Source organism: Vulpes lagopus, chromosome 2 (genome assembly GCF_018345385.1).
Source record: "Vulpes lagopus strain Blue_001 chromosome 2, ASM1834538v1, whole genome shotgun sequence".
NCBI lineage: Eukaryota > Metazoa > Chordata > Mammalia > Carnivora > Canidae > Vulpes > Vulpes lagopus.
Window position 1 is genome coordinate 70,690,365 of NC_054825.1, and position 22,437 is coordinate 70,712,801.

A 22,437-nucleotide genomic window follows, 5' to 3' on the forward strand; every position below is an offset into this window, starting at 1 on the left:
ATAAGCCACAAACAACAGTTAAAACAGATTTATAAAAGATTTTATTTTTATTTTTTTATTTTATTTTTTTAAAGATTTTATTTATTTATTCATAGACACACAGAGAGGGAGAGGCAGAGACACAGGGAGAGGGAGAAGCAGGCTCCATGCAGGGAGCCTGATGTGGGACTCGATCCGGAGTCTCCAGGATCACACCCAAGGCTGTAGGCAGCGCCAAAGCGCTGCGCCACCAGGGCTGCCCTATAAAAGATTTTAAATACTATTCTTTTTGTGACAAAATTTAAAAAAAAAGAGAAATATTTATACTTTACACTCAAAAGTGATGATTAACTTCAAATACCATGAACAACAAATATTTACAGAAGACCTATGTGCCACATTCACTGGATTCAGATTTAAAAAGAAAACCCACTAGTGACAACAAATTCAAAACCTACGCTTCATGAAAAAAAATTTTTTAAAATATTTTATTTATTTATTCATGAGAAACACAGAGAGAGGCAGAGACAGAGGCAGAGGGAGAAGCAGGCTCCCTATAGGGAGCCCAATGAGGGACTCAATCCTGGGACTGCAGATCATGCCCTGAGCCAAAGGCAGATGCTCAACTGTTGAGTCACCCAGGCTGTCATCAACACACATCCACACAAAAATGCCCTCATGATAAAAATCTTGCTCTGGGAATGTTTTAGGGAAAAATAGGGAAATCATACAAAGGATTCTAGGAAGTAGCAACCATGTACTACCAATCTTTATAGTTTCCAAAGTCCTCAGGCATAAGAAAATGCCAAATATACAGCAAATACTTGATTAAAAAAAAACAACACAGTTGAGTAAATCAAATAGAACTATCCAAAGTTAAGCACTATAGACCAAACAGAGAGAGGCAAGCCAGCGTGACTATACAAGGTCAATTACTGAGTTTCCTTAAACACTAACCACTTGTTTCCTTAAATACTAACCACTTGTAGAAGACAAATTTTGAACAATTGTTATAGGTTAATAATACCCCTACCTCTAGGCTAAAATAATAAAATATACTTGTTTTTAATCCTATTAGGCACTTTATTTTAATCCTGACTAATCAAAAACAAACTAATGCCATATGCTCCTACCTCTAGAGCAAATAAAAATTACCAAATCCTTGGTATTCAATAACTATCATTTAGGATGAGGCACAAGAAATTTAACTAGAGCTGCTCTTCTAATTAATTTTAACATTTTTCATCCATCCTTGTGGCCAACTCAAGTAACACAGATTTTTTTTTTTAAGATTTTATTTATTTATTCATAGAGATGCAAAGAGAGAGAGAGTAGCAGAGGCACAGGCAGAGGGAGAAGCAGGCTCCAAGCAGAGAGCCTGACATGGGACTCGATCCAGGGTCTCCAGGATCACGCCCTGGGCTGCAGGCGGTGCTAAACCACTGCACCACCGGGGCTGCCCGGAAATAACATTTTTTATTAACTACGGGTCTTTTCAAAAATAGATTGGTGATGATTAAAAAAAAAAACAAAACACCCATCAATTTAGTCAACACTTTTTTCCAATGACCTCATCTCAAGGATGATAAACTATGAACCATCAGAGCCTTTTGTTTGTTCCTAAGAAAGTTTATCATTTACATGCATTTAAATAGCCCTTTGTTTGTTCCTAAGAAAGTTTATCATTTACATGCATTTAAATAACCAAAATACTTTATTTTTGTGTTTGTGTAAATTATTTCATTTGTTCTCAATATCTCTGTTATCACTTGTTCCATATTATAATTAGGCTAAGTAAGGTCTCTAATTGGGATTTGTTTCCTCTGAACCCTAACATACTTCCATTTTAGAGAAATACTTCTACATAAACAGTATTATCCAAGCATAGCAAGTGGAACACTATACAAAGATGACATTTCCAACCTCTTATACATGACTTCCAAATTAAATCAAAAGTATAACTTCACTATACATTCTACTACTTTGACTATTCTTAATATAAAAATACATCTTAAAATCTGACATTACTTTGAAAATGTACTTGTTTACAGGGGATGAAAGGTGGCAGTGAAAATGGGGGAGTATATTGCTAGACTGTTTCCTTACCATAAAAACAGAATAATTGTTAGCTATAAAAGTTCTAGCCTCAAAACAGATACAGCATTTGAACAGGATTAAAATATATACACAGAAACTAAAGTTGTTAGTGAAAAAAAAAAAGAATATAGAAAGGTACAAGGTAACAATGGGCAAGGGTAGAAGTTCTGCTATGTGCTGCAAAGGCAAAATCTCAGAAAGAAAAATTAAGAGACACAAGGCCAGGAGGGTCTAAATCATTTGGATGGATATATTAAAGCAGAAATATATAAAAGTCAAACACTAAGTACTATCTAGTAGGAAACAGAAAATTGTAAGTAAGATATATATAATACAAAGAGACAACAATCACTTATTGTGTGAGGTAAAAGAAATACAGAAATGTACAAATGCACAGAGGCATGCCATTCCAAAATGCTTCCAAATCTATTCCACAGATGCTCTTAACTACATTTATCTTTTAACTTTCTCATCACAAAGATTCCTGTCCTGGGCTGCCTATTTCCTATTTTCCACATTCTTTCTCTACTTATTTCACTAACCATCCTTCTCCTAACAACTCTTTACAAAGTTTTAATCTTCTACCACTAAAACAATACACATTCTGAAAAAAGCCAAAAGTTTAAAAATAATGCAGAATGCTATAAAGAAACAATTATATAAATATACCATACCCAAAGATATGTCTTAAAAAGGACTACTACCAAAAGATAGGGATTTTTAAAAAAGATTTTATTTATTTATTCATGAAAGGGGGGGGGGCAGAGACATAGGCGGAGGGAGAAGCAGGCTCCATGCAGGGAGCGCGACGTGGGACTTGATCCCAGCACTCGGGATCACGCCCTGAACCGAAGGCAGACGCTCAACTGCTGAGCCACCCAGGCATCCCCAAAGATAGGGATTTATGAATATGTTAAAAATACAAAACTTTTAAAAACAAAACCTACTAGAATAATACCTGCAAAATCGTGATAATGGAACTAATCTTGTGAACTGATTTTACTAAAATTTAAATTTTATATAGAAATATAATGAATATATATATATATATATATATATATATATATATATATAATGGAAAACATTACATTAACAGTACATCAACATTCCTTCATATGAACAATACCTGATAGCATGTACTTTCTTTGCTATTAAGACAGTAAGGACATCCTATAACTGGTGTATACACATAGTCCAACCAGGCCATAAATGGTTAACAAAACTAGATTTAAATAAGTAAAGTCACCAAATAAAAAGCTAGTTAAAAATTGATTATAAATATTTTGTGATAGTCTGTCTAAATTCAAATTCATGACTAAGTATGTAATGTCAAGCTATATAAACTGAATAATTTCTATTAGTTTACCAAATCTTTTTTTTTAAAGATTTTATTTACTCATAGGGATGCAGAGAGAGAGAGAGAGAGAGAGAGATAGAGAGAGGCAGAGACACAGGCAGAGGGAGAAGCAGGCTCCATGCAGGGAGCCTGACGTGGGACTCAATCCCAGGACGCCAGGATCATGCTCTGGGCTGCAGGCGGCGCTAAACCCCTGCGCCACCAGGGCTGCCATAGTTTACCAAATCTTATCTAATTTCACAGATAACTTTAACAGCATGACCACAAAAAAGAAAAAACAGAAGAGGAGGAAGATGGGGAGAAAAGGAAGAAGAAAACACCCAAAGCAGCATTACTTTGTGGGGAAGTAAGAAAAAAAAATTTATTACATGTAAATCTTTTAAGGAAAAATATCTTTAAAAAAATATTATTTTATTTGAGAGAGTGAGAGTGCAAGGGCGGGGAAGGGCGGGGAGTGGAGAGAGAGAGAGAGAGAGAGAGGGGGAGAGAGAGAGAGAAAATCTCAAGCTGACTCTGCTGAGTGCGGAGTTTGACATCAGACTTGATCCCACGACCCTGGGATCATGACCTGAGCCAAAACCAAGAGTCAGACACCTAACTAGATGCTTAATCCACTAAGCCACCTAAGGTACCCCTAAGGAAAAACAGTTCTAAATGGTTTTAAGCACAGATAATATAACCTTAACATATTCAAAAAGAAATATCTTTTAATAGTTTTTCTATTATAACCTTTGAATTTATTGCTATATTGATAAAGGTTTTTAAAATTTTTTAAAGGTTTTAATTTTTAATTAAAAAAAAATAATTTCTACGCCGAACATGGGACTCAAACTCATGACCCCAAGATCAAGAGTGGCATGCTCCACCAACTGAGCCAGCCAGGTGCCCCATACTGATTGATATGGGTTTAAAAAAAAAAAAAAAAGTCAATTCAATGGGACTTCCCTACTTAAAGAATATGGCATCTTTAAATAAGATGATGACTGGTAAATGTCATTTACTGAATTAGCAGTAAGACTTAAAAGCAGTAGAAAAAACCAACAAAACTGGGGAATGTGAAGAATGAGATGCTACAAATAACTGAAAAATCTTACCATTAGTAGATGCCATAGGTGTACAAGTGACTCTGCCAATTTGTTAACCCTTCTGTACACCTCAGTCTCCTCATTTATAAAATGAGTAAAATAATAGTACCTACCTCATGGGGTTGTTGTGAGGATTAAGTAAGTTAATATATATAAAGCATCTAGAATAGTGCCCACCTCACTGAGATTGTCAACACCTATTATTACCATCCACCTTATTATTTACAAGTAATTAGTCATAAGGAGAATAGTTGGAATGAGTACGATTCTATGGGGCAGAACTGGCTACCTCAACTCAAAGAGAAAACTGTATAGCTGCAGTCTATACTTTTAAATCATGAATTGCATCAGTTGATAGCTTAACTATTTAACTTAGTTATCATTTTCTTAGCATCAATACTAGAGCACAGAGATAGAACCTAAACACTCTTCAGAGAAAGAGAGATGCTCAGGTAGGACCTGCGGACCTCAACTTTATAACCCACTGGCTGACATTATAGTCATCTTTTGCTTTAACACAGTTCTAACAAGAAGTAGATGGCTGCTAGGGATAGTATTTGTAGGCAGATCAATCTGGAAATGAGTAGGTAAATACTAAAACATCATAAGAAAAAAAAAAAGTAAAACCAAAAATCACCAAACTAAAAGATTCTGCAAAGCATTAAACTAAATAGAAATAAATTTGAAAAGGAATTTTCCTTTAGAGTCTACATGGGATAAAGTGAAGCTTATGGTATTCATATAGATAAGTTGGCAATGAAGCATAATTTTCAAGTAAAAATTGGCCATTATATATATATATGGTTTATATATATATTATTTAAATATATGCATATGTATTTGTGTGTATACATAAAATATATTTAAATAAAATTCAGCCATTTTATTTTTTAAAATTCAGTCATTTTAAAAGCAAAAAAAGTCACTTTAGTAAAACAAAAATATGCTGTTTTAAAAAATTCTAAACTGACTAAACAATTTAATATGCTTAGTAATCATCTGTCACCTCTCCTAAATTTGCAGAACATTTTTAGCTGAACAAGAATTTTCCATGCATTTAAAAAATGAACTGCCTCTAATTTTAAGATCCATTTACAAAAAATACAAAGAATTCCTCATGAAATACATTTTATCGCCTTTGAGAAGTAGGTAACTATAGGTTTCAGCTCTTTTTTAATCTTAAGAATAATGAATAATTACAATGAAAAAATTAGTATCAATGTCTAACTAAACTTACTAATAAGGCTAGGAAAGTTCCTTTAAAATTACTTTTATATTAACCTACAATTATCAAAATATTGTTCCCTACCAGCTAAAATATTAATCATCAAATACTAAGTGTCCATGACTCCAAATGTTTTATTTAAGGCACAATTATACACATTACTTTATACTTTTATACAACAAAAATTATGCTTTATGAAGGTCAAAACAAAATGCCTCTTGGTTAGTATCTAAGTCAGAGACTGAAAGAAGAGAAACTTAGATATTTATTATAAAACTCTTCAATTATATGATTGCTTTTTTCTTCATGAAGCAAAAATAATCCTCACTTTTCCAAGAAAGACTAGAGAGAAGAAAGAAACCACTGACCCTCTATGTCTCTTGTTCTATAGTACAAAATATCTGAGATGCTTGTGAAAATTATCCTAGGCTGTAAGGTTCCCAGAAAACAAACAAACTATAGTAATGGGGAAGAGATGGAACTCTGCTAAACATGGGGTTTCCCACCCACCTCTCCCCCCAATTTTCCCCATAAAAGCAACCTCTACTAATAAAACAAAACATCCTTTAGCAAGTAGCTCCCTAAAGATCCTATCTCTCCTTGAGTGCTTACCACAATCTGATTTCTGGACAGCTGACCCAAAGTTTGATGATTTTACTGATCTTCAGAAAGCCACTGACTGGCTAAAGTCTTATTGGTGAACAGAGTCAAAAATCAGATGCCCCTGTCATACTTTACAGAATGAGGAGTTGGGACAGCACAGTTACGTTTGGCTGCACTGTGGTGAAACATATGAGGCATCTTCTTTTTGTCTTCAATTAGCCACGTTTGGGCTGAGTAGCTCTATTACATCTTCAAAAAACTGAGCTCCAGTTCTTGATGGAGATAGAGGAAGGTCATTGAGGAGGTGGTTCAGCTCAAGAGCTAAGTGAAAAATCTGTCTTTTGATTCAGTCCTGCTTGTGGATAGAAGTCATCTTCTGGATGGAAGAGGGAGTGAGATGACCTAGAGTCTTGAATTGGTGGATCTGCAGGAACAGAAACTAAATACAGTGGAGACCTCTTAACTAAGTAACACCATGAGATGGATTTCCTGACAATGTGTCAAATAAGCTAAATATAAAGATTATGTATGTGCATTGGTACTGATCATGCACTTGTTTTTCCAGATATCAAATGCATTTGCACCACTCTATGAATAAATATGTTTTCCCAATAACTAGCTATAAAATAATTTATGGAAAAACAACCAATTTAAAGGGAAAAAAAAAGACCCATTCAAACAAAAATCCATATACTTTTGCCTTTGTGAGTCCCACACCCTCACTTTAAAAACTCAGTTCTTTTGAATGACTTTTTCTCTCCATCTTCACAAACTACAATCTATCCATATGTGTCAGTAGTAACATGTATCAAATTTTAATTTGAGTTGGATCTTTTAGGATTTTTTATCCCCCAGAGAAATGGAATTCAAATACACTCAATGTACTAAATTGAGGCTTGAATAATTGACCTGCTCAATAATTCTGAGACCTGCATTAAGTAAGCTGAGTCCTACTTATCAATCAAAAGGAGAGTATATACCATGAAGTCAGGCAATCTTTAAATATGAGTAGTGGTCCCCTTAAATTTCCCTTCAACTTTCATCTAAAATAACTAAGAAAGCCCACAATCAGATTATAGTGGATCTAGTTTTAAATTTCTCTATATATTAATAAGAATTTTGATGAATATTTGATTACTTACTTCCACTTAGAATTTGAATATGTAAATTTACTGTATATACTCTCATAACTATTAGACCAAGGGTCAGCAAACTATGGCTTATGGGCCAAATATAAACCCTCACGTAGTTTTGTACGTAAAGTTTTACTGGGACACAGCGATGCTTATTTGATTATGTACATATTGTCTATGACTACTTTCATGCTACAATGTCAGAAAAAGTATTGGGAACATAGACTGCAGAACCTAAAATACTAAAAACTGGCCCTTTTCAGGAAAAAGTTTGCCAACCCCTGATATAGAGAATTTCTGAAACATATGTAAAACAATTTACACTTTAAATTGTTTTGAAAGAAAGAAAAATAACAAGTAGAATTAAAATTAGATATAGTTCAACCATAACAAACTTACCACAAAAAGAAACCAAAAGTAAAATAAGTCCCAAGAGGACACTTTATTTGGTTTTGATTCAGATGAAGAATTTGATCCTACCTTAACATTATCAGTTTATTTTTAAGAGTATATACATAAATGCTATGCAACTGACATATTCAAGAGTATATAGATAAGTGCTATGGAACTGTTCACTTAAAAATGGTTTATGTTGTGAATTTTACCTAAATAAATAAATAAATAATTTTTTAAGAGTATATACAGTATTTTACAGGTTTCTACCTTTAAGTGGGCCACATTATATTGCAGTGGTTAAATATGTAAGTTACATCTTACCTAATAATGTGGTTTCTCCAAAATCTCTTAGATCATCTCAGACCCTTGTGTATATTTCTTCTTTGCCAGTAGATGGAGACAACACCACTGAAAGTTTAAAAGACATCATTCCCTGTTTAAAGGGAGCTTGCTGGTCTGAAAACTAGGGGATCCCTAACCCAAGATTTCTTCAAAGTTATTTTTAAAAAAGCAGACAGAACGGCTATGCCAAAACCAGAAATCCAAGGGAATATACCCAATATTAACTATGGACATCCTCAAAAATTTACTGGAGGGAGACTAAACTCTGTACATGATGTAGTAAACTAATAAATCGCAATATTAAAATGCAATCATCTCTTAACTTATAAGATTCAAACTTCCTGCTCACACTGCTCCTAATTTAGGCTAGATCATTTATTTTTTAGTTTCAGAAAATATAACTCAGAATATATAAGAAAAAGAGTTCTTTGAATTCCACAGAAGTAGACGCAGTACATATATGGTTTTTATAAGTATTAGTCGTATGCACCGCCAGACGACTTTTATTCAAAATAAGACAACTATACAGATCCACATAAAAATAATAAGAACTTTATTTAAAAAAAGAAGAGAATTAAGGCAGAAATGGTGGAAGCAGTAAGAAAAAAATTCAATTTTATAGTCACAATAAAAAGAAATGCTCACGAAAGGGAACAATCAAACTCATCTACTTTCCAAGTTTCTTATTTCACTATCAAAAATGACATAAACAAACCAAAACTATTTCCAAGAAATAAATTTCAAATCTGAAAACTTAAGAAGTCATCCAAAAATAATTTAGTATTTTTCAAATAACAACTTTCCTTTCCAAATTCAAAGCCTGAATGCATTTTTTCAACAAAAAACAAGGTTATCAAGCTAAAGAGAACTAAGACATTGCTATATTATTTATATTTGCCACAAGACTCCTGTCCTTGATGTGAACTAAATAAGAACAACCTATTTGGCAAAAAAAGTCTTCTTAAGAAAAAATGATTACCTTAAATCAAATAACATCCAGTTAAAAAAGAAATGTTAAAATCTTAAAATCCTTTATTTTTATGTGTGTTTTGCTCATTCTCTAATCAAAAACCAGAACTAAAATCAGCTTTCATAGAAGGGAAATGAATATAGTACTCACATAATAGCATGCCTATAATGCCTATCTATGTTAAACCAGAACTGACAATAATTGCTAAAGTAAATCCTCTTATGACTCATTAGAAAGTAAAGTAGGTAAAGCAGATCCTGAACCACAAACTTCTATTTAACTCTGAAATTTTATGATTCTGAAAAGATAGTAACTATCATGTGCCAAGAAAACTATACCCACATTCTAACTGCCTATTAAGCGCACAAACAACCATGAACACCTGTTCACCATTCACAAAGTAATTGTTCTGTGGCTTTATTTAATCCTTAGGTTCGCTTTCTCTTGACAAAGAACAAACTTTTTGACCCTTTCTCAATCCTTCGGCAACTGGTATGTATGAAGGTAAAGCTGATTAAGTAACAACCACCATCACAGAAAGGCACTTTTCAATTTTCAAAGCGTATTCATATGAATTAATTAATTCAAATTTTATGACAGGAAAATATCAGATGTGAAGAAAAACTACAGCCAACACAAATAATTCACAGTGAAATGTAAATGATATTTGCATTTCGCATGGTTACCTGTCCATCAACACAGATGAGGGAGAAATGCTTTTACCCAGATTTTTAAAGCAATAACTGGAAGAGTATCCTGGAATTCTATGATTCATATAAAGTAGATGCATAAACTGCCATCTACAGACCATATTACTACAAAAGGATATAAAAATGACCAACAAGGAATGAGTTTTCTTTATACTAATTGGATTTTGGGAGGAAAAAAAAACACAAAAAAACAAAACACCAGGTGTTAACCTGGCAAGTTCTTCTTGGGGATCTATGATGTCAGTGCTCCTGCCTCCACCTGCTGGCAAACAGATTATGAAACTAGCAGAGATCACTGGGTTAAAAACTTGACATTTTTGGGAACATTAATGTTTTATGTAATTATTTTGCATGATGCTACTTTGTGTTAATAAATCATTGATATATTGATGAAATCAATTAGGAAAAAACACATTAAACTTTACACACACAAAATTATGAAAGATTTCTTGGTTCAGAACATTATCTAACAGGCCAAAAATCAAGTTAAAAATTTTTTTAATTACCTGATAAATGACATCTTGGAAAAGGACTGGAAAAGTAAGTGCTGCATCTTCTAGCTCATTTAGACTACAGTGTACTAGTGTTTCATCCTTAAAATAAAAAGCACATACTGAATGAACCAAAATGTTAAAAGAAATTTCATATGATAATTTTATGTACCCATGACCACCAAAAACATTTATGGAAGCACTCATTCATATGTGGAATTTTATATTTATCATACATTCCTGTGTGTGGCATAGCAATCTGGGATAGAACTTTCAAAGCCACTGGTTCTCAGGTATGGTCCCCTGGACCAGCAAGTAGTATCAGCATCACCTGGGTTAGAAATGCAGATAAATAACTAGTTAGAAATACAAAGTTCTAGCTAGTTAGAAACGCAAATTCTCCAGCTCCACTTGTGGTAATTCAAAAACTCAGAAGACGATGAGTAAGGGAGGAGTTCAGCAATCCATATTTTTTTAATAAGCCTTTTAGGTGATTCCAATGAAAGCTCAAGTTTGAGAACCAGTGTTCTGAGTTCTGCAGTTGCCAACTTCTGTTAAGTGAAATAGATATATAGTCCTTTTAAGAATTAGCAAATGGAAGTTTAGAATCTAATTATTTTTAAAAATACATATATTCTATTCACATAGCTCCTTATCCTTTAACCTTTAACAAAGATTTTTATTTTATAAAATGAATGCCTTAGTATCTGTGGAATATGTTTCAGACATAAATATTATTTAGCTAATAAATTAGCAGTCAATGAAGACTTGTCATTTTTGATTATCAAACCCTGTTTTCTCATTAAAAGGATAAAAAGGTGAGGATCACTCAATCTAAGATATGTGTAAATATATTGCTTAAATAAATGATTAAAAAACAGTTCTATTTGTGTTAAGTGACAAAATGCTTTTTAAAAAGTTTCTAATGACTACCCCCAAAATTTTTCAATGCATTTAAAATGAATTAAAATGAAACACAAATGTTCATACCTTGTGATTCCACATCTTATTAGCTGGAGTGTTTCTTTTAACCTAAAGTTAACTCTGGGGAGGCAAAGAGCAAAAAATACTCTAGATATGCCTCATTTTCTTTTAATAGCATATCAGTCTACACATTTCAAGGTATTGTCTTAGTATCTTAAAAAAAGGTAGTCTCTTTCCTTCAACTGAAACACAACTAATTCTACTACTTCTTCATCAACAGACTATCTAAATTTTGATCATTCTTCATTTACTCCTATAAAATGACTCATTTATGCTCACCCAAATCCTACCTTTCCTTTTCTATTTACCTTCACATTGAATTAAAAATTACGTGGTCAAGCCTGCTATCATGATCACATTAACTCCTAACACAAAAATCTAGCAAAATCTCTTTCCAGTTTCTCCACTAACTTGCACATCAAATCTAAATTACTCATAATCAGTTTCAAAATTTTTCTCTACTTATTCTAATTAATACCTAATAGTTAGGAACTCTGTTGATTTCTCTTACATCTCTTTGGCTAGACAAAGGCTAAAAGTGCTTAACTCTCCAAAAGAACTATACATGCTAATTAAGATTTAAAATAAGCTTTTCCTCAAGAAAAAATTTTTAGGAGAAATAAAGCACATTTCCAATTATAGAATACCAGTAACAAAGGCTAAATAATAAAATGCTTTCAAATATTATGTGCTAGGTAGGTGTTCAGTTCTCAAAACTCTTCTGGTACCCTAAAACATATATTTTTTAACACACTGAGAGCACATTAAAGGTTTTATTAGCATTAAGAGATCATATTTTTGGGAGTCTATTAGTAAGTTATTAGTATTAGATACTACACAAAAATAAAAATAGGAAAAGGATTATAATCTTATATAAGGTTAATTCATTGGGACCCAGATGATATTTGGTCCTTCAGGGGACACATAACCCTGACTGCCCTCCCCCTCTCTAAAAAGGTGAAATCTATGAATGAAATGAAATAGAACTTACCGGGAAATTTATTAGGAATTTTTTTTTTAAAGTCACAAGGGTTTCAGAAATATGGGGAAAAGAGCTAATTTAAATACAATGATGACCTAATTTATTTTCAAAAGAGTACCTGATACCAACCAAACTGAGGATCTTGGCATTAGACTATGCTTCCAATAAAAACATTTCAGAACATCTAAGATATGTTTAGTAAATGTGTAAAGACTATTCAAATTCACTTTTATCCTTTTAGGCATTTTGGGCTAGTGTTTTAAAAAAGAAATTTAACTATTTTCTCTACCTGTACACATAATATACTTACCAGGTCTAAAACTAGGGAGAATTCTGGTGTGCTTCTTGTTTTTAATGGAAGAGCAGGTTTCCTATTTAGTTGTTCTTCTGTCAGCGGTGGAACATGTTTGATGAAGTAATACCTATAAATCAAATTTTAAGAAAATCTCTACATTTCTACATTTTATAAATATAAAACATGTTACCAAATTCAGCTCATGTTTAAATCTTTAATAATACACTTTTTACCTAGTAAACCAAGCCTATGAAATGTAATAAAACTGAAAATATATTAGTATTTCAGTAACCCAGTTAAAGTATTAATACCTACGTTTATGTTCTTTGCAATATACCATTCAGCCACCCCTCCACACACGTTCCTTTTTAAGATATTTATAGCTTGTGCTGCTTTATTTTTAGAACATTATTAGGGAATTTAAAAGGTGTATTGAATGACATATAATAATAATAACAATGGATTGCAGAGACTTTCTTAATCTCTAACATTGATACAACTGACAACCTCAAAGGATATAATTCTTGCTATCAAGACCAGAAAATTTGTGGGTGCATGATGTGAGAGAAAGATGGAGATTATGCTACAAAACTCATCAAATATTGAAAAACAGGCTTTAAAATATACCATCCAGGAGTAACAACCATAAAAGCAAATATAGTCAACAATCTGATCTTTCCCTTGGTTAACTGACATCCAAATGTATTTGGTGACCACACATGTCTTTCATTCTGCTCCAAGAGGGAAAGGAAAACAAAACAAACTCACGGGTCAAATACTTCCCAGTCTTCTTCATAGGTGGCCTCTGCATGAGCTGATGAATAACCACTATCTGGAGTTACTGGTGCTATTTAATAGAATGAAAACAAAATGTTACTTTTACTCACTATGAAGCATATATTTTTACTGTTTTTATGTAAGATTTTCTCTGGGTATTTTAGATCAAAATATGACAGAAATAACTTATAAACAGTATTGCAAAGCAAATTTATTAACATATAGTTCTAACTCCAAATCCAAAGGAAGAAATTGCCATTACTGATAAAATGGCAAGCTAGATCACAGCTGGCAGAATTAAAATCCCTCACAGCAAAGAGAAAATTTACTACTTATTACCAGAAAAATACACTCCACAAAATTTTAATTTTTTTAAAGATTTATTTATTCATGAGAGACACAGAGCAAGGCAGAAACACAGGCAGAGGGAGAAGCAGGCTCCCCATGGGGAGCCTGATGCGGGACTCAATCCTGGGACTCTGGGATCACTCTCTGAGCCGAAGGCAGATGCTCAACCACTGAGCCACCCAGGCATCCCACAAAATTTCAATTTCTAATTAGAGAGTGCTACATGTAAAGCCATAAAAATTTCATGGGCTCTTATAGGCAGTAACACTTTGCAAAGTACCTTGTACATACACAAGAGGTCAATATATATTTGTGCTGACCTTAGAACCAAAGGTAGTTTTTAACCTGAGATTTATAAACATTCTTTAAGAGGTTCATGAAACCCCCTTGAAGACTTATGAAAAAATGCTGTATGTACATTTTTCCAGGAATCTTAAGGTTGTTTAAAATCTTTTAAAAATTTTAAAAAATGCTGTCTGTATAGAAACCATTGCCTTAGAAGACGCTTTATTTTACTTCTAATTAACAAGCAGCCTAAAAATAATCATGAAGCAATTCTATATTCCATGACACATGGTTCATTCTACATTTAAGCTAAAATTTTGTCAACTGATAGAGCATTAGAAATTATGCCGGGAGGCAAGCCTGGCTGGCTCAGTAGAAAGAGCATGCAACTCTGGATCTCAGGGTCATGAGTTCAAACCCCACAATGGGTGCAAAGATTACTTAAATGAAAAACTTAAAAAAAAATTATACTGAGAATTTTCTAAGATAATAATTGTAACTTAAATTCAAGTAGAGGACAAAAGATTGTAAGTTGGAGGTAATGTCGCAGAGATAATAATTTAAGATCGATACTAGAAACTGAATGTTTGTGTCCCCACAAAATGGTAATTGGAGGTGGAGACTTAGAAGGTTGGAGCCCTCATGAATGGGATTAGTACCCTGAGACTCCAGAACTCATATAGGTTCTACCATGTAAGGAAGGATGCATGAGAAGACAGTTGTTATGAATCAGAAAGCAGGCCCTCACCAAGTACTGGATCTGCTTGTGCTTTGATCTTGGATTTCCCAGCCTCCTAAACTGTGACAAATACGTTACTGTGGCGTATATGCCACCTAGTCTATGGTAATTTGTTAGTGCAGCCCAAAAGGACTAAGATAGTAGAACTCAATACAAAGTGTTATAATCTATCTACAGGGGACGCCTGGGTGGCTCAGTGGTTGAGCGTCTGCCTTTGGCTCAGGGCGTGATCCTGGAAACAGAGGGGGGGGTGGCGCAGAGACACAGGCAGAGGGAGAAGCAAGCTCCATGCAGGGAGCCCGACGTGGGACTTGATCCCGGGTCCCCAGATCAGGCCCTGGGCTGAAGATGGCGCTAAACTGCTGAGCCACCCAGGCTGCCCTAAATAAAATCTTAAAAAAAAAAAAATCTATCTCCAGGAATGGCGTATTGGGTAAGTCAGGACAAAAACAAGTTTTGTTATTATTAATAAAAATTTGTTATTAATTTTTAAATGATTTTATTTATTTGAGAGGGAGAGAGAGAGACTAAGTGCACGCACAGGTCAAGAGAAGGGGAGACAGGGAGGGAGAGGAAAAGGGGAGAGAATCTCAAGCAGACTCTACACTAAGCAAGGAGCCTGACATGGGGCTCTATTTCATGACTCTGAGATCATGACCTGAGCCAAAACCAAGAGCTGGACACTTAACCGACTAAGCCACCCAGGTGCCCCCATCATGTATTAATTCTTTGTGTATATATTACCTTATAACACAGTGTGTATGTTCAGTGAATGACAACAGATGTAAAGCATAATTTTTGTCCATCTGTAACAACTTTATGCCAGTAACAGTTCATTAGCACAAGAAGTAATGGAAAAATATATCTTCTAACCACTTCTGTTTCAAATTCCTATTAACCTCAGAGAAAGGGGGAAAGGAAGCAATATTTGAGTGCCTTCATGCTAAACTTTTTTTCTTTCAAAACCATGAATTATTTCTTTTAAAGCTCGGAAAACTACCTCAGAGAGCTTAAGTTGTCTAAAGCCACAAAGCTAAGATAATGGCAGAGCCAGCTTCCTTCCTTCTTATTCTCTTTGGCTAGTTTCTTGAAGTTAAGGATAAGTAAAAACCTTTGTCACTCATACTCATCTTCTAAGATCAGCAAAAATTTTACTTCTATCCTGTCATGATCCAGAGTAAGTGTGCCACCTGAACATTTTGCACGTTTATTTGTAAAAGCCCTTACCACACTGTACAGTAATTTTTTGTATACTTGGCTTGTCAATTAGATTATATACTCTTTAGGATCAAGGAGCATTTATCTTATTCATCTTTATAAATAACACCCATATCAGAAAATAGGTGTTCAACAAATGTTAGGGGAATAAATGAATGAGACAACTGGAGTAAGTATTACTTTTTCCCTCTAGAAACCACTAAGGTTATAGAAATCCCAAAGGATCTTCAGTTATCAGAAAAAAAAAAAAATTACATGGGATCATACAGCAGCACACTTTGTGAGAACCAATAGAAAGGAGCCTGAACTGCTGGAACCCATTACCTATTAATTCATGGCATGATAAATGTAAAGAAAATAAAAGACCTCAAGATTGTTAAAAAAAAACAGAACAAATATCAAACAGGAAGCCCAAAGCTCTGGACTTAGTTTATACTTAGTCTATACTGGCAAAGTAATGAGCATAAAATGACAGATGAAGAGTAAGTTCTTTTGCAAGTCTTATCCACCCAATAATTAACTGTGTATATAATCCATGTTGATTTGCTAGATTCAGTATTATTCTTAAAAAAATATAACATTATAATTTAACATAGATATTAACATTATAGATATTTTTTTTTGTTTTATATGTTTTCTTTCTTCTCAAGTACTCAAAGAAATGCAATAGACATTATCTTAATTTTCAAACTTTTCATGAGTATATTAGGATATTACCATTTTTTTTTCACAAATCAGAAAACAAGGAACTACCATTATCTTTGCATAATTTCAATAATAGAGCCAAAATAAGAACAATTCTAACTAATCTCATCTGGGATCTTAATTAGTACTACAACATTATAGATATTTTGTTTAACATTATAGATATTTTGTTTAACATTATAGAAAAATCTTTTATGTGACCAATTTAAAATAAATCTTTCCTGTTATGTGCTTTTCTCTTCATATTAGTGTTACTGGGTTACACTATATAGAAGTTTCATAATTGTATGCATTTTTTCCTCAAATGATTTCTGCCATTTTAATTATATTTTTTCATGGTTCCCCTTTATATTCAAAGGAAGAACATTATTCTACTTCCTTACACAAAACTACATTTCTGAACCAATACATATGTACTACGGTCTCTCAAGTATCTGGCATTTTAAGAAATAAAAAAACCAAAAAACAAATCTAAGATTAAAGCTAAGATCTTGTCCCTCTGGGAAAAGATGACCATTCTCAATTTTATTTCTGCTTTTAAGCATCATGGCACAGTTTTATCTTTTAGCTTTATATGTCTATATACCACAACCCTCAGAGGTAATAAATTCTGATCTCATATGTTCTACATTTCCATGACAACTGGCTCAGGGACTCAACAATTATGTTAGGCATTTATAAGGATCCAGAATTAGGCTGCAAAGTTTGGATGCAGGGAAAGATCTAGGAAAAGCAGCTTCTTTTGGGGAGATGTCATTTATATATCCAATAAATTTGAAGGCTGCCTTTAGGTGCGGACTTCAGACTGAAAGGTCTGAGACTGATGCATCTATAATTGTGTTAAAAAAAAAAAAACATGAGCATGTTTTGCTATTTGTATTAAATTTCTCTAAGTACGGGCTCAGCAGTTTAGGGCCTGCCTTCGGCCCAGGACATGGTCCTGAAGTCCCAGGATCGAGTCCCATATCAGTCCCATATCAGAAGTAGGGAGCCTACTTCTCCCTTTGTTTCTGCCTCTCTCCCTCTCTCGTCTCTCATGAATAAATAAAATCCTTAAAAATAAATAAATAAATAAATTCACTTATTTATTTCTCTAAGTAATTAGATTAGTACAAATAAACTGTAAAATGACTAGTGCTCAGTCAAAACAATCTTTTAAAAAATTCAAATTCAAAATGAGCAGATTTTGGGGGAGAAAGTTTTATTTCCAATTCTAATTGTTTTATGTTCAAGAAAGAAAAACTTATGCATTTGATTGATTAAAGAAAAAAATAAGATTGCATTTTTATAAATTATTCATGATATGCATTAAGAAAAGGAATTTTATTCACCTGTAAGAGGTGGGATATCACGATTAACTGTTTCTTCTGCTTCTTCTAAACCATTATTTATTGATGGCCTCACTTGAACTGCTTGATTTGAGTAAGCCGCTCCATTAGTTGACGTAGTAGTACTGGTAGTGATCTCATCCACCTGTTCCATATCAAGTTGTTTTACTATTTCTTCAGCTTCCACAGCCTGTCCTGGGGAATCGGATCCTGATGTTCCTATAATCAAGATCCAGGGTATTGACAACCATCATATAAAAACTCAAAAGGGGGTAGGGAATAGGATAGATATTTTTAAGGGTACAGACTTATAGCAGACAAACATAAGCCCTACAGACCTAATACACTGTAGAGTGAATATAAACAATATTGTATTATAATCAACAAACTTGCTAAGAGACTAGAGCTTAATTGTTCTAACCACTAAAAAGGATAATTATGTAATGTGATAGAGGTGCTAACTATTGTTACACGGCAATCATATTATAATATAGAAATGTATCAAATTAACTTGTTAACCTTATATATATATTTTAAGATTTTATTTATTTATTCATGAGGGACACAGAGAGAGGCAGAGACACAGGCAGAGGGAGAAGCAGGAGCCATGCAGGGAGCCCAATGTGGGACTCAATCCCAGGTGTCCAGGATCATGCCCTGGGCTGATGGTAGCGCTAAACCGCTGAGCCACCGGGGCTGCCCAACTTGTTTACCTTATTTACATAAATGTATGTCAGATATATTTTAATAGAAGTGAAATACTGAAAAATAAACTCAAAAAACAGAAAAAAAAAAAAAAAAAAGGGACACCTGGGTGGCTCAGAGGTTGAGCATCTGCCTTTGGCTCAGGGCATGATCCTGGAGTCCAGAGATCAAGTCCCACATCAGGCTCCCTGCATGGAGCCTGCTTCTCCCTCTGCCTGTGTCTCTGCCTTTCTCTCTCTTTCTCTGTGTCTCTCATGAATAAAAAAATATTTTTTAAAAATGAAAATAAACTAAAAAATTTGGAAAAACCAAATGCAACAGAAATAGAGCTGAGGATACTACTGTTTAGTGTTTTTTTTCTATACATCTCAAATAATCAGGAATAAAGACTATTATAAGGTAAAGTGATATTGATGAACAAAATTTTAGGAGTGTTCGAATAGTTTAGGAACACCTATTTAGAGCTTTTATAACTTAGAACTTTAAAAATTTTTTTTTAAGATTTTATTTATTTATTCATGATAGACATGGGGGGGAGAGAGAGAGAGGCAGAAACAAAGGCAGAAGGAGAAGCAGGCCCCATGCCAGGAGTTGACACAGGACTTGATCCCAGGAATCCAGGATTGCCAAAGGCAGGTGCCAAACCGCTGAGCCACCCAGGGATCCCCAGAACTTTAAAAAATTTTTTATTGAGGGATGGCTCAGTGGTTGAGCGTCTGCCTTGAACTCAGGTCATGATCCCAGGGTCCTGGGATTGAAACCCACATCAGGGTCCCCACAGGGAGCCTGCTTCTCCTCTGCCTATATCTCTGCCTCTCTGTCCCTCATGAATAAATTTTATTTATTTATTTATTTTTTGTTTTTCATGAATAAATTTTAAAAATTAAAAAAAAATTATGGAGATATAACACATATAACTGTTTAAGTTTCATGCTTATTCACGTGTTGATTTAATACATTTATATATATATATACTGCATTATGACTACTAACCTAGCATTAGCTAACACCTCTATCCTGCCACATCATTATCATATTTTTGTGGTGAGAAAATCTAAGATCTAGTCTCTTTGCAACTTTGAAGTATACAATACAGTATTGTTGACCATAGAACTTATTTTCAATATAGCAAATATCATTTATTAAGTGCCTACTATGAGCTAGGCATTTTATATGTATTTTTTTCCATTATCATTTCCATTAAACAGATCCTTATCCTTCCGTACTAAGCATCCTAGCCACTGTAGGCAGTTGTAATTTTAAAATCAGAGGTAGTTATGCAAGAATGAGCTAAATGTTCCCCTAACCATCAGAATATTTTTATTCAGAGACACAACAATTTCCCAACAATATTCCATCTTAGTAACAAAGATTGAAGTTAGTTTCCTAATCATACTCAGCTACCACCTAGATGAACCTGTTGCCCTATTCTTCCACTACTAGATAAACCCAACTCTTTTCTTTCTTTATGGAACTATCCAAATGTCTTTTTGTTTCTTTTTAATTTGATTTATTTATTCATGAGAGACACAGCGAGAGGCAGAGATGCACGCAGAGGGAGAAGCAGGCTCCATGCAGGGAGCTTGACGCGAGACTCCAGGATCATGCCCTGGGCTGAAGGTGGCACTAAACTGCTGAGCCACCTGGGCTGCCCCCAAATGTCATTTTCAACAACAAAATCAACCTCCTATACTCTCAACTTTCTCACAGAATGTTCTTTCTCCATCATAGCTTTAAATGTAACTCCCTTCCAAAAAAACCTCTTTTCCTGACATCTTTCCTGCAAAGCTCTTTATTCTTCCATACTCAACATACTAACTGAATCAGAATTCATTTATCTCCATTTCTGCTACCAGATCATTGGTTTTTCCACTGAATATGCAAAAAAATACCTGTTCCTGAGACTGATGTCATCTAGCTATATAATTCTTCACTTATCCCACTGCTGCCATCTACTAACTGCTGCCAGCATCCTCTCTCAATTAGAAGAATTGAACACCTCACCAGCAGTCTATTAAACACCTCCTAGTTATTATAGTAATGTCAATGACTCATCCTAAGACTAATCCTCAAAAGTCTTGCCTTCTCTAGCTCTATCTTCATTCATAACTGCTCTCTTAAGTAACTACAATGACCATAACCTGGATATTCACACTAAGAAAAGTTTCATCTCTGAAGACAAAAGTTCAAATATATCAATCCCCTACCATAACTTCCTAATCTTTTAATTATCGATCTCATATTCCTATTACATGTGATTTCATGTTTGATAAAACCCAATCTCTTTCATTCTAAACAATCCTTCAACAGCTCCTTCCCCAACCTTCTCAACTAGTTAGACTTCATGGTATATCACAAATCACTCTCAAACCAGTAGTTTCAGGATCCTTGCTCCCTTGTCTTTCCACTGTCAACCATCACAGAAATCTCTCTTGAATCAATGTAACTTACAGGCTTACTGGGATTTCTTTTAATTATACCCAAAAGCAAACATTTCACTGTTCTCTTCAATCCCTGCCACCAGGAATCTCAGCACATGGCACCATCTCCTCCTTCAAAGAAAAAGTTGTAACTATCAAACATCAACTACTTCTGCCCAAATATCTATTCCCCCAAGATCTTAGTTTGCTGACCATATAGACCATTTACTCCACTGGTTTCAATACCTATAAGCTGATAATACAGTTAACAGTCTACTGCTTAAACCCAGATTTCTTTTGAGCCAAAGGCAGATGCTTAACCACTGAGCCACCCAGGTGCCCCTCTCTCCCTACTGTAAAAAAGCAAGCTCCTTGAGGGCAAGGACCATGTGTTAATCATCCTTGACTCTCCAGAGACTAGTACAATGGTTGGGATATGGCAAATATTGATTTGAATAAACTGAAATCTTCAAATTGCCTCTGACCCATACTCAAGTATAATTATCCTCTCTCATAGGTTAAGATGCTCAATTTAAAGAACTGGACCAAGATAACATGTTTTAAGAGTGGCTGAGCTGGAATTTTAAAACAAGTTTCTCTAATTCCAATGCTTATTCTTTTTCCACTATACCACCTATTCTGAAAGATGTTCTAAAAGGCCCTAGTTTAGACAGAACATAGAGACTCCTAACTCTGGGTAACGAACTAGGGGTGGTGGAAGGGGAGGAGGGTGGGGGGTGGGGGTGAATGGGTGACGGGCACTGAGGGGGGCACTTGAGGGGATGAGCACTGGGTGTTATTCTGTATGTTGGCAAAGTGAACACCAATAAAAAATAAATTTATTATTAAAAAAATAAATAAAAATAAAAGGCCCTAGTTTTACAATATATTAACAGATATTCCACAGAAAAGGATTCTTGGAGGCAAATATGTCTAGGAAATAGAAAGCTAAAGTTAAATACAGTTTTTGTTTTATTTCTACTATAGGACTTCACAAGTCCTTTCATGTGCCAATATGCATTATTTTAAGCCCCCAGAGCATCTAAATTTTATAGTGCACCATTCTGCCTTTTAAAAATTGTATTATCCAGGACCATAATTCATACGAGAATTTAAATAATCAGCCGATAAGCATTTAATGACTATTTTCCATGTGCCCCATACTATATCAAACAACTAGGTAGATGTAAAAATAAAGGCATGATCTCTTGCTCTCACATAATCTAGAGACTACATTATCGTTTATGAATTTAAGAATTAATC

General features: G+C 34.2%; 1 protein-coding gene across 5 annotated transcripts in view; it reads right to left on the minus strand.

Moving 5' to 3' along the window:
• CTDSPL2 (CTD small phosphatase like 2) overlaps positions 1-22,437 on the minus strand; it is an 85,047-nt gene that overhangs the window by 8,923 nt on the left and 53,687 nt on the right. For all 5 annotated transcript variants that reach the window (XM_041745273.1, XM_041745274.1, XM_041745272.1 and 2 more), the window contains 4 exons: positions 18,053-18,268; positions 13,418-13,496; positions 12,665-12,776; positions 10,404-10,490 (listed from right to left, as the gene is read on the minus strand). In XM_041745273.1, the coding sequence (XP_041601207.1) occupies positions 10,404-10,490; positions 12,665-12,776; positions 13,418-13,496; positions 18,053-18,268 (494 nt within the window). The remainder of the gene's footprint in view (positions 1-10,403; positions 10,491-12,664; positions 12,777-13,417; positions 13,497-18,052; positions 18,269-22,437) is intronic.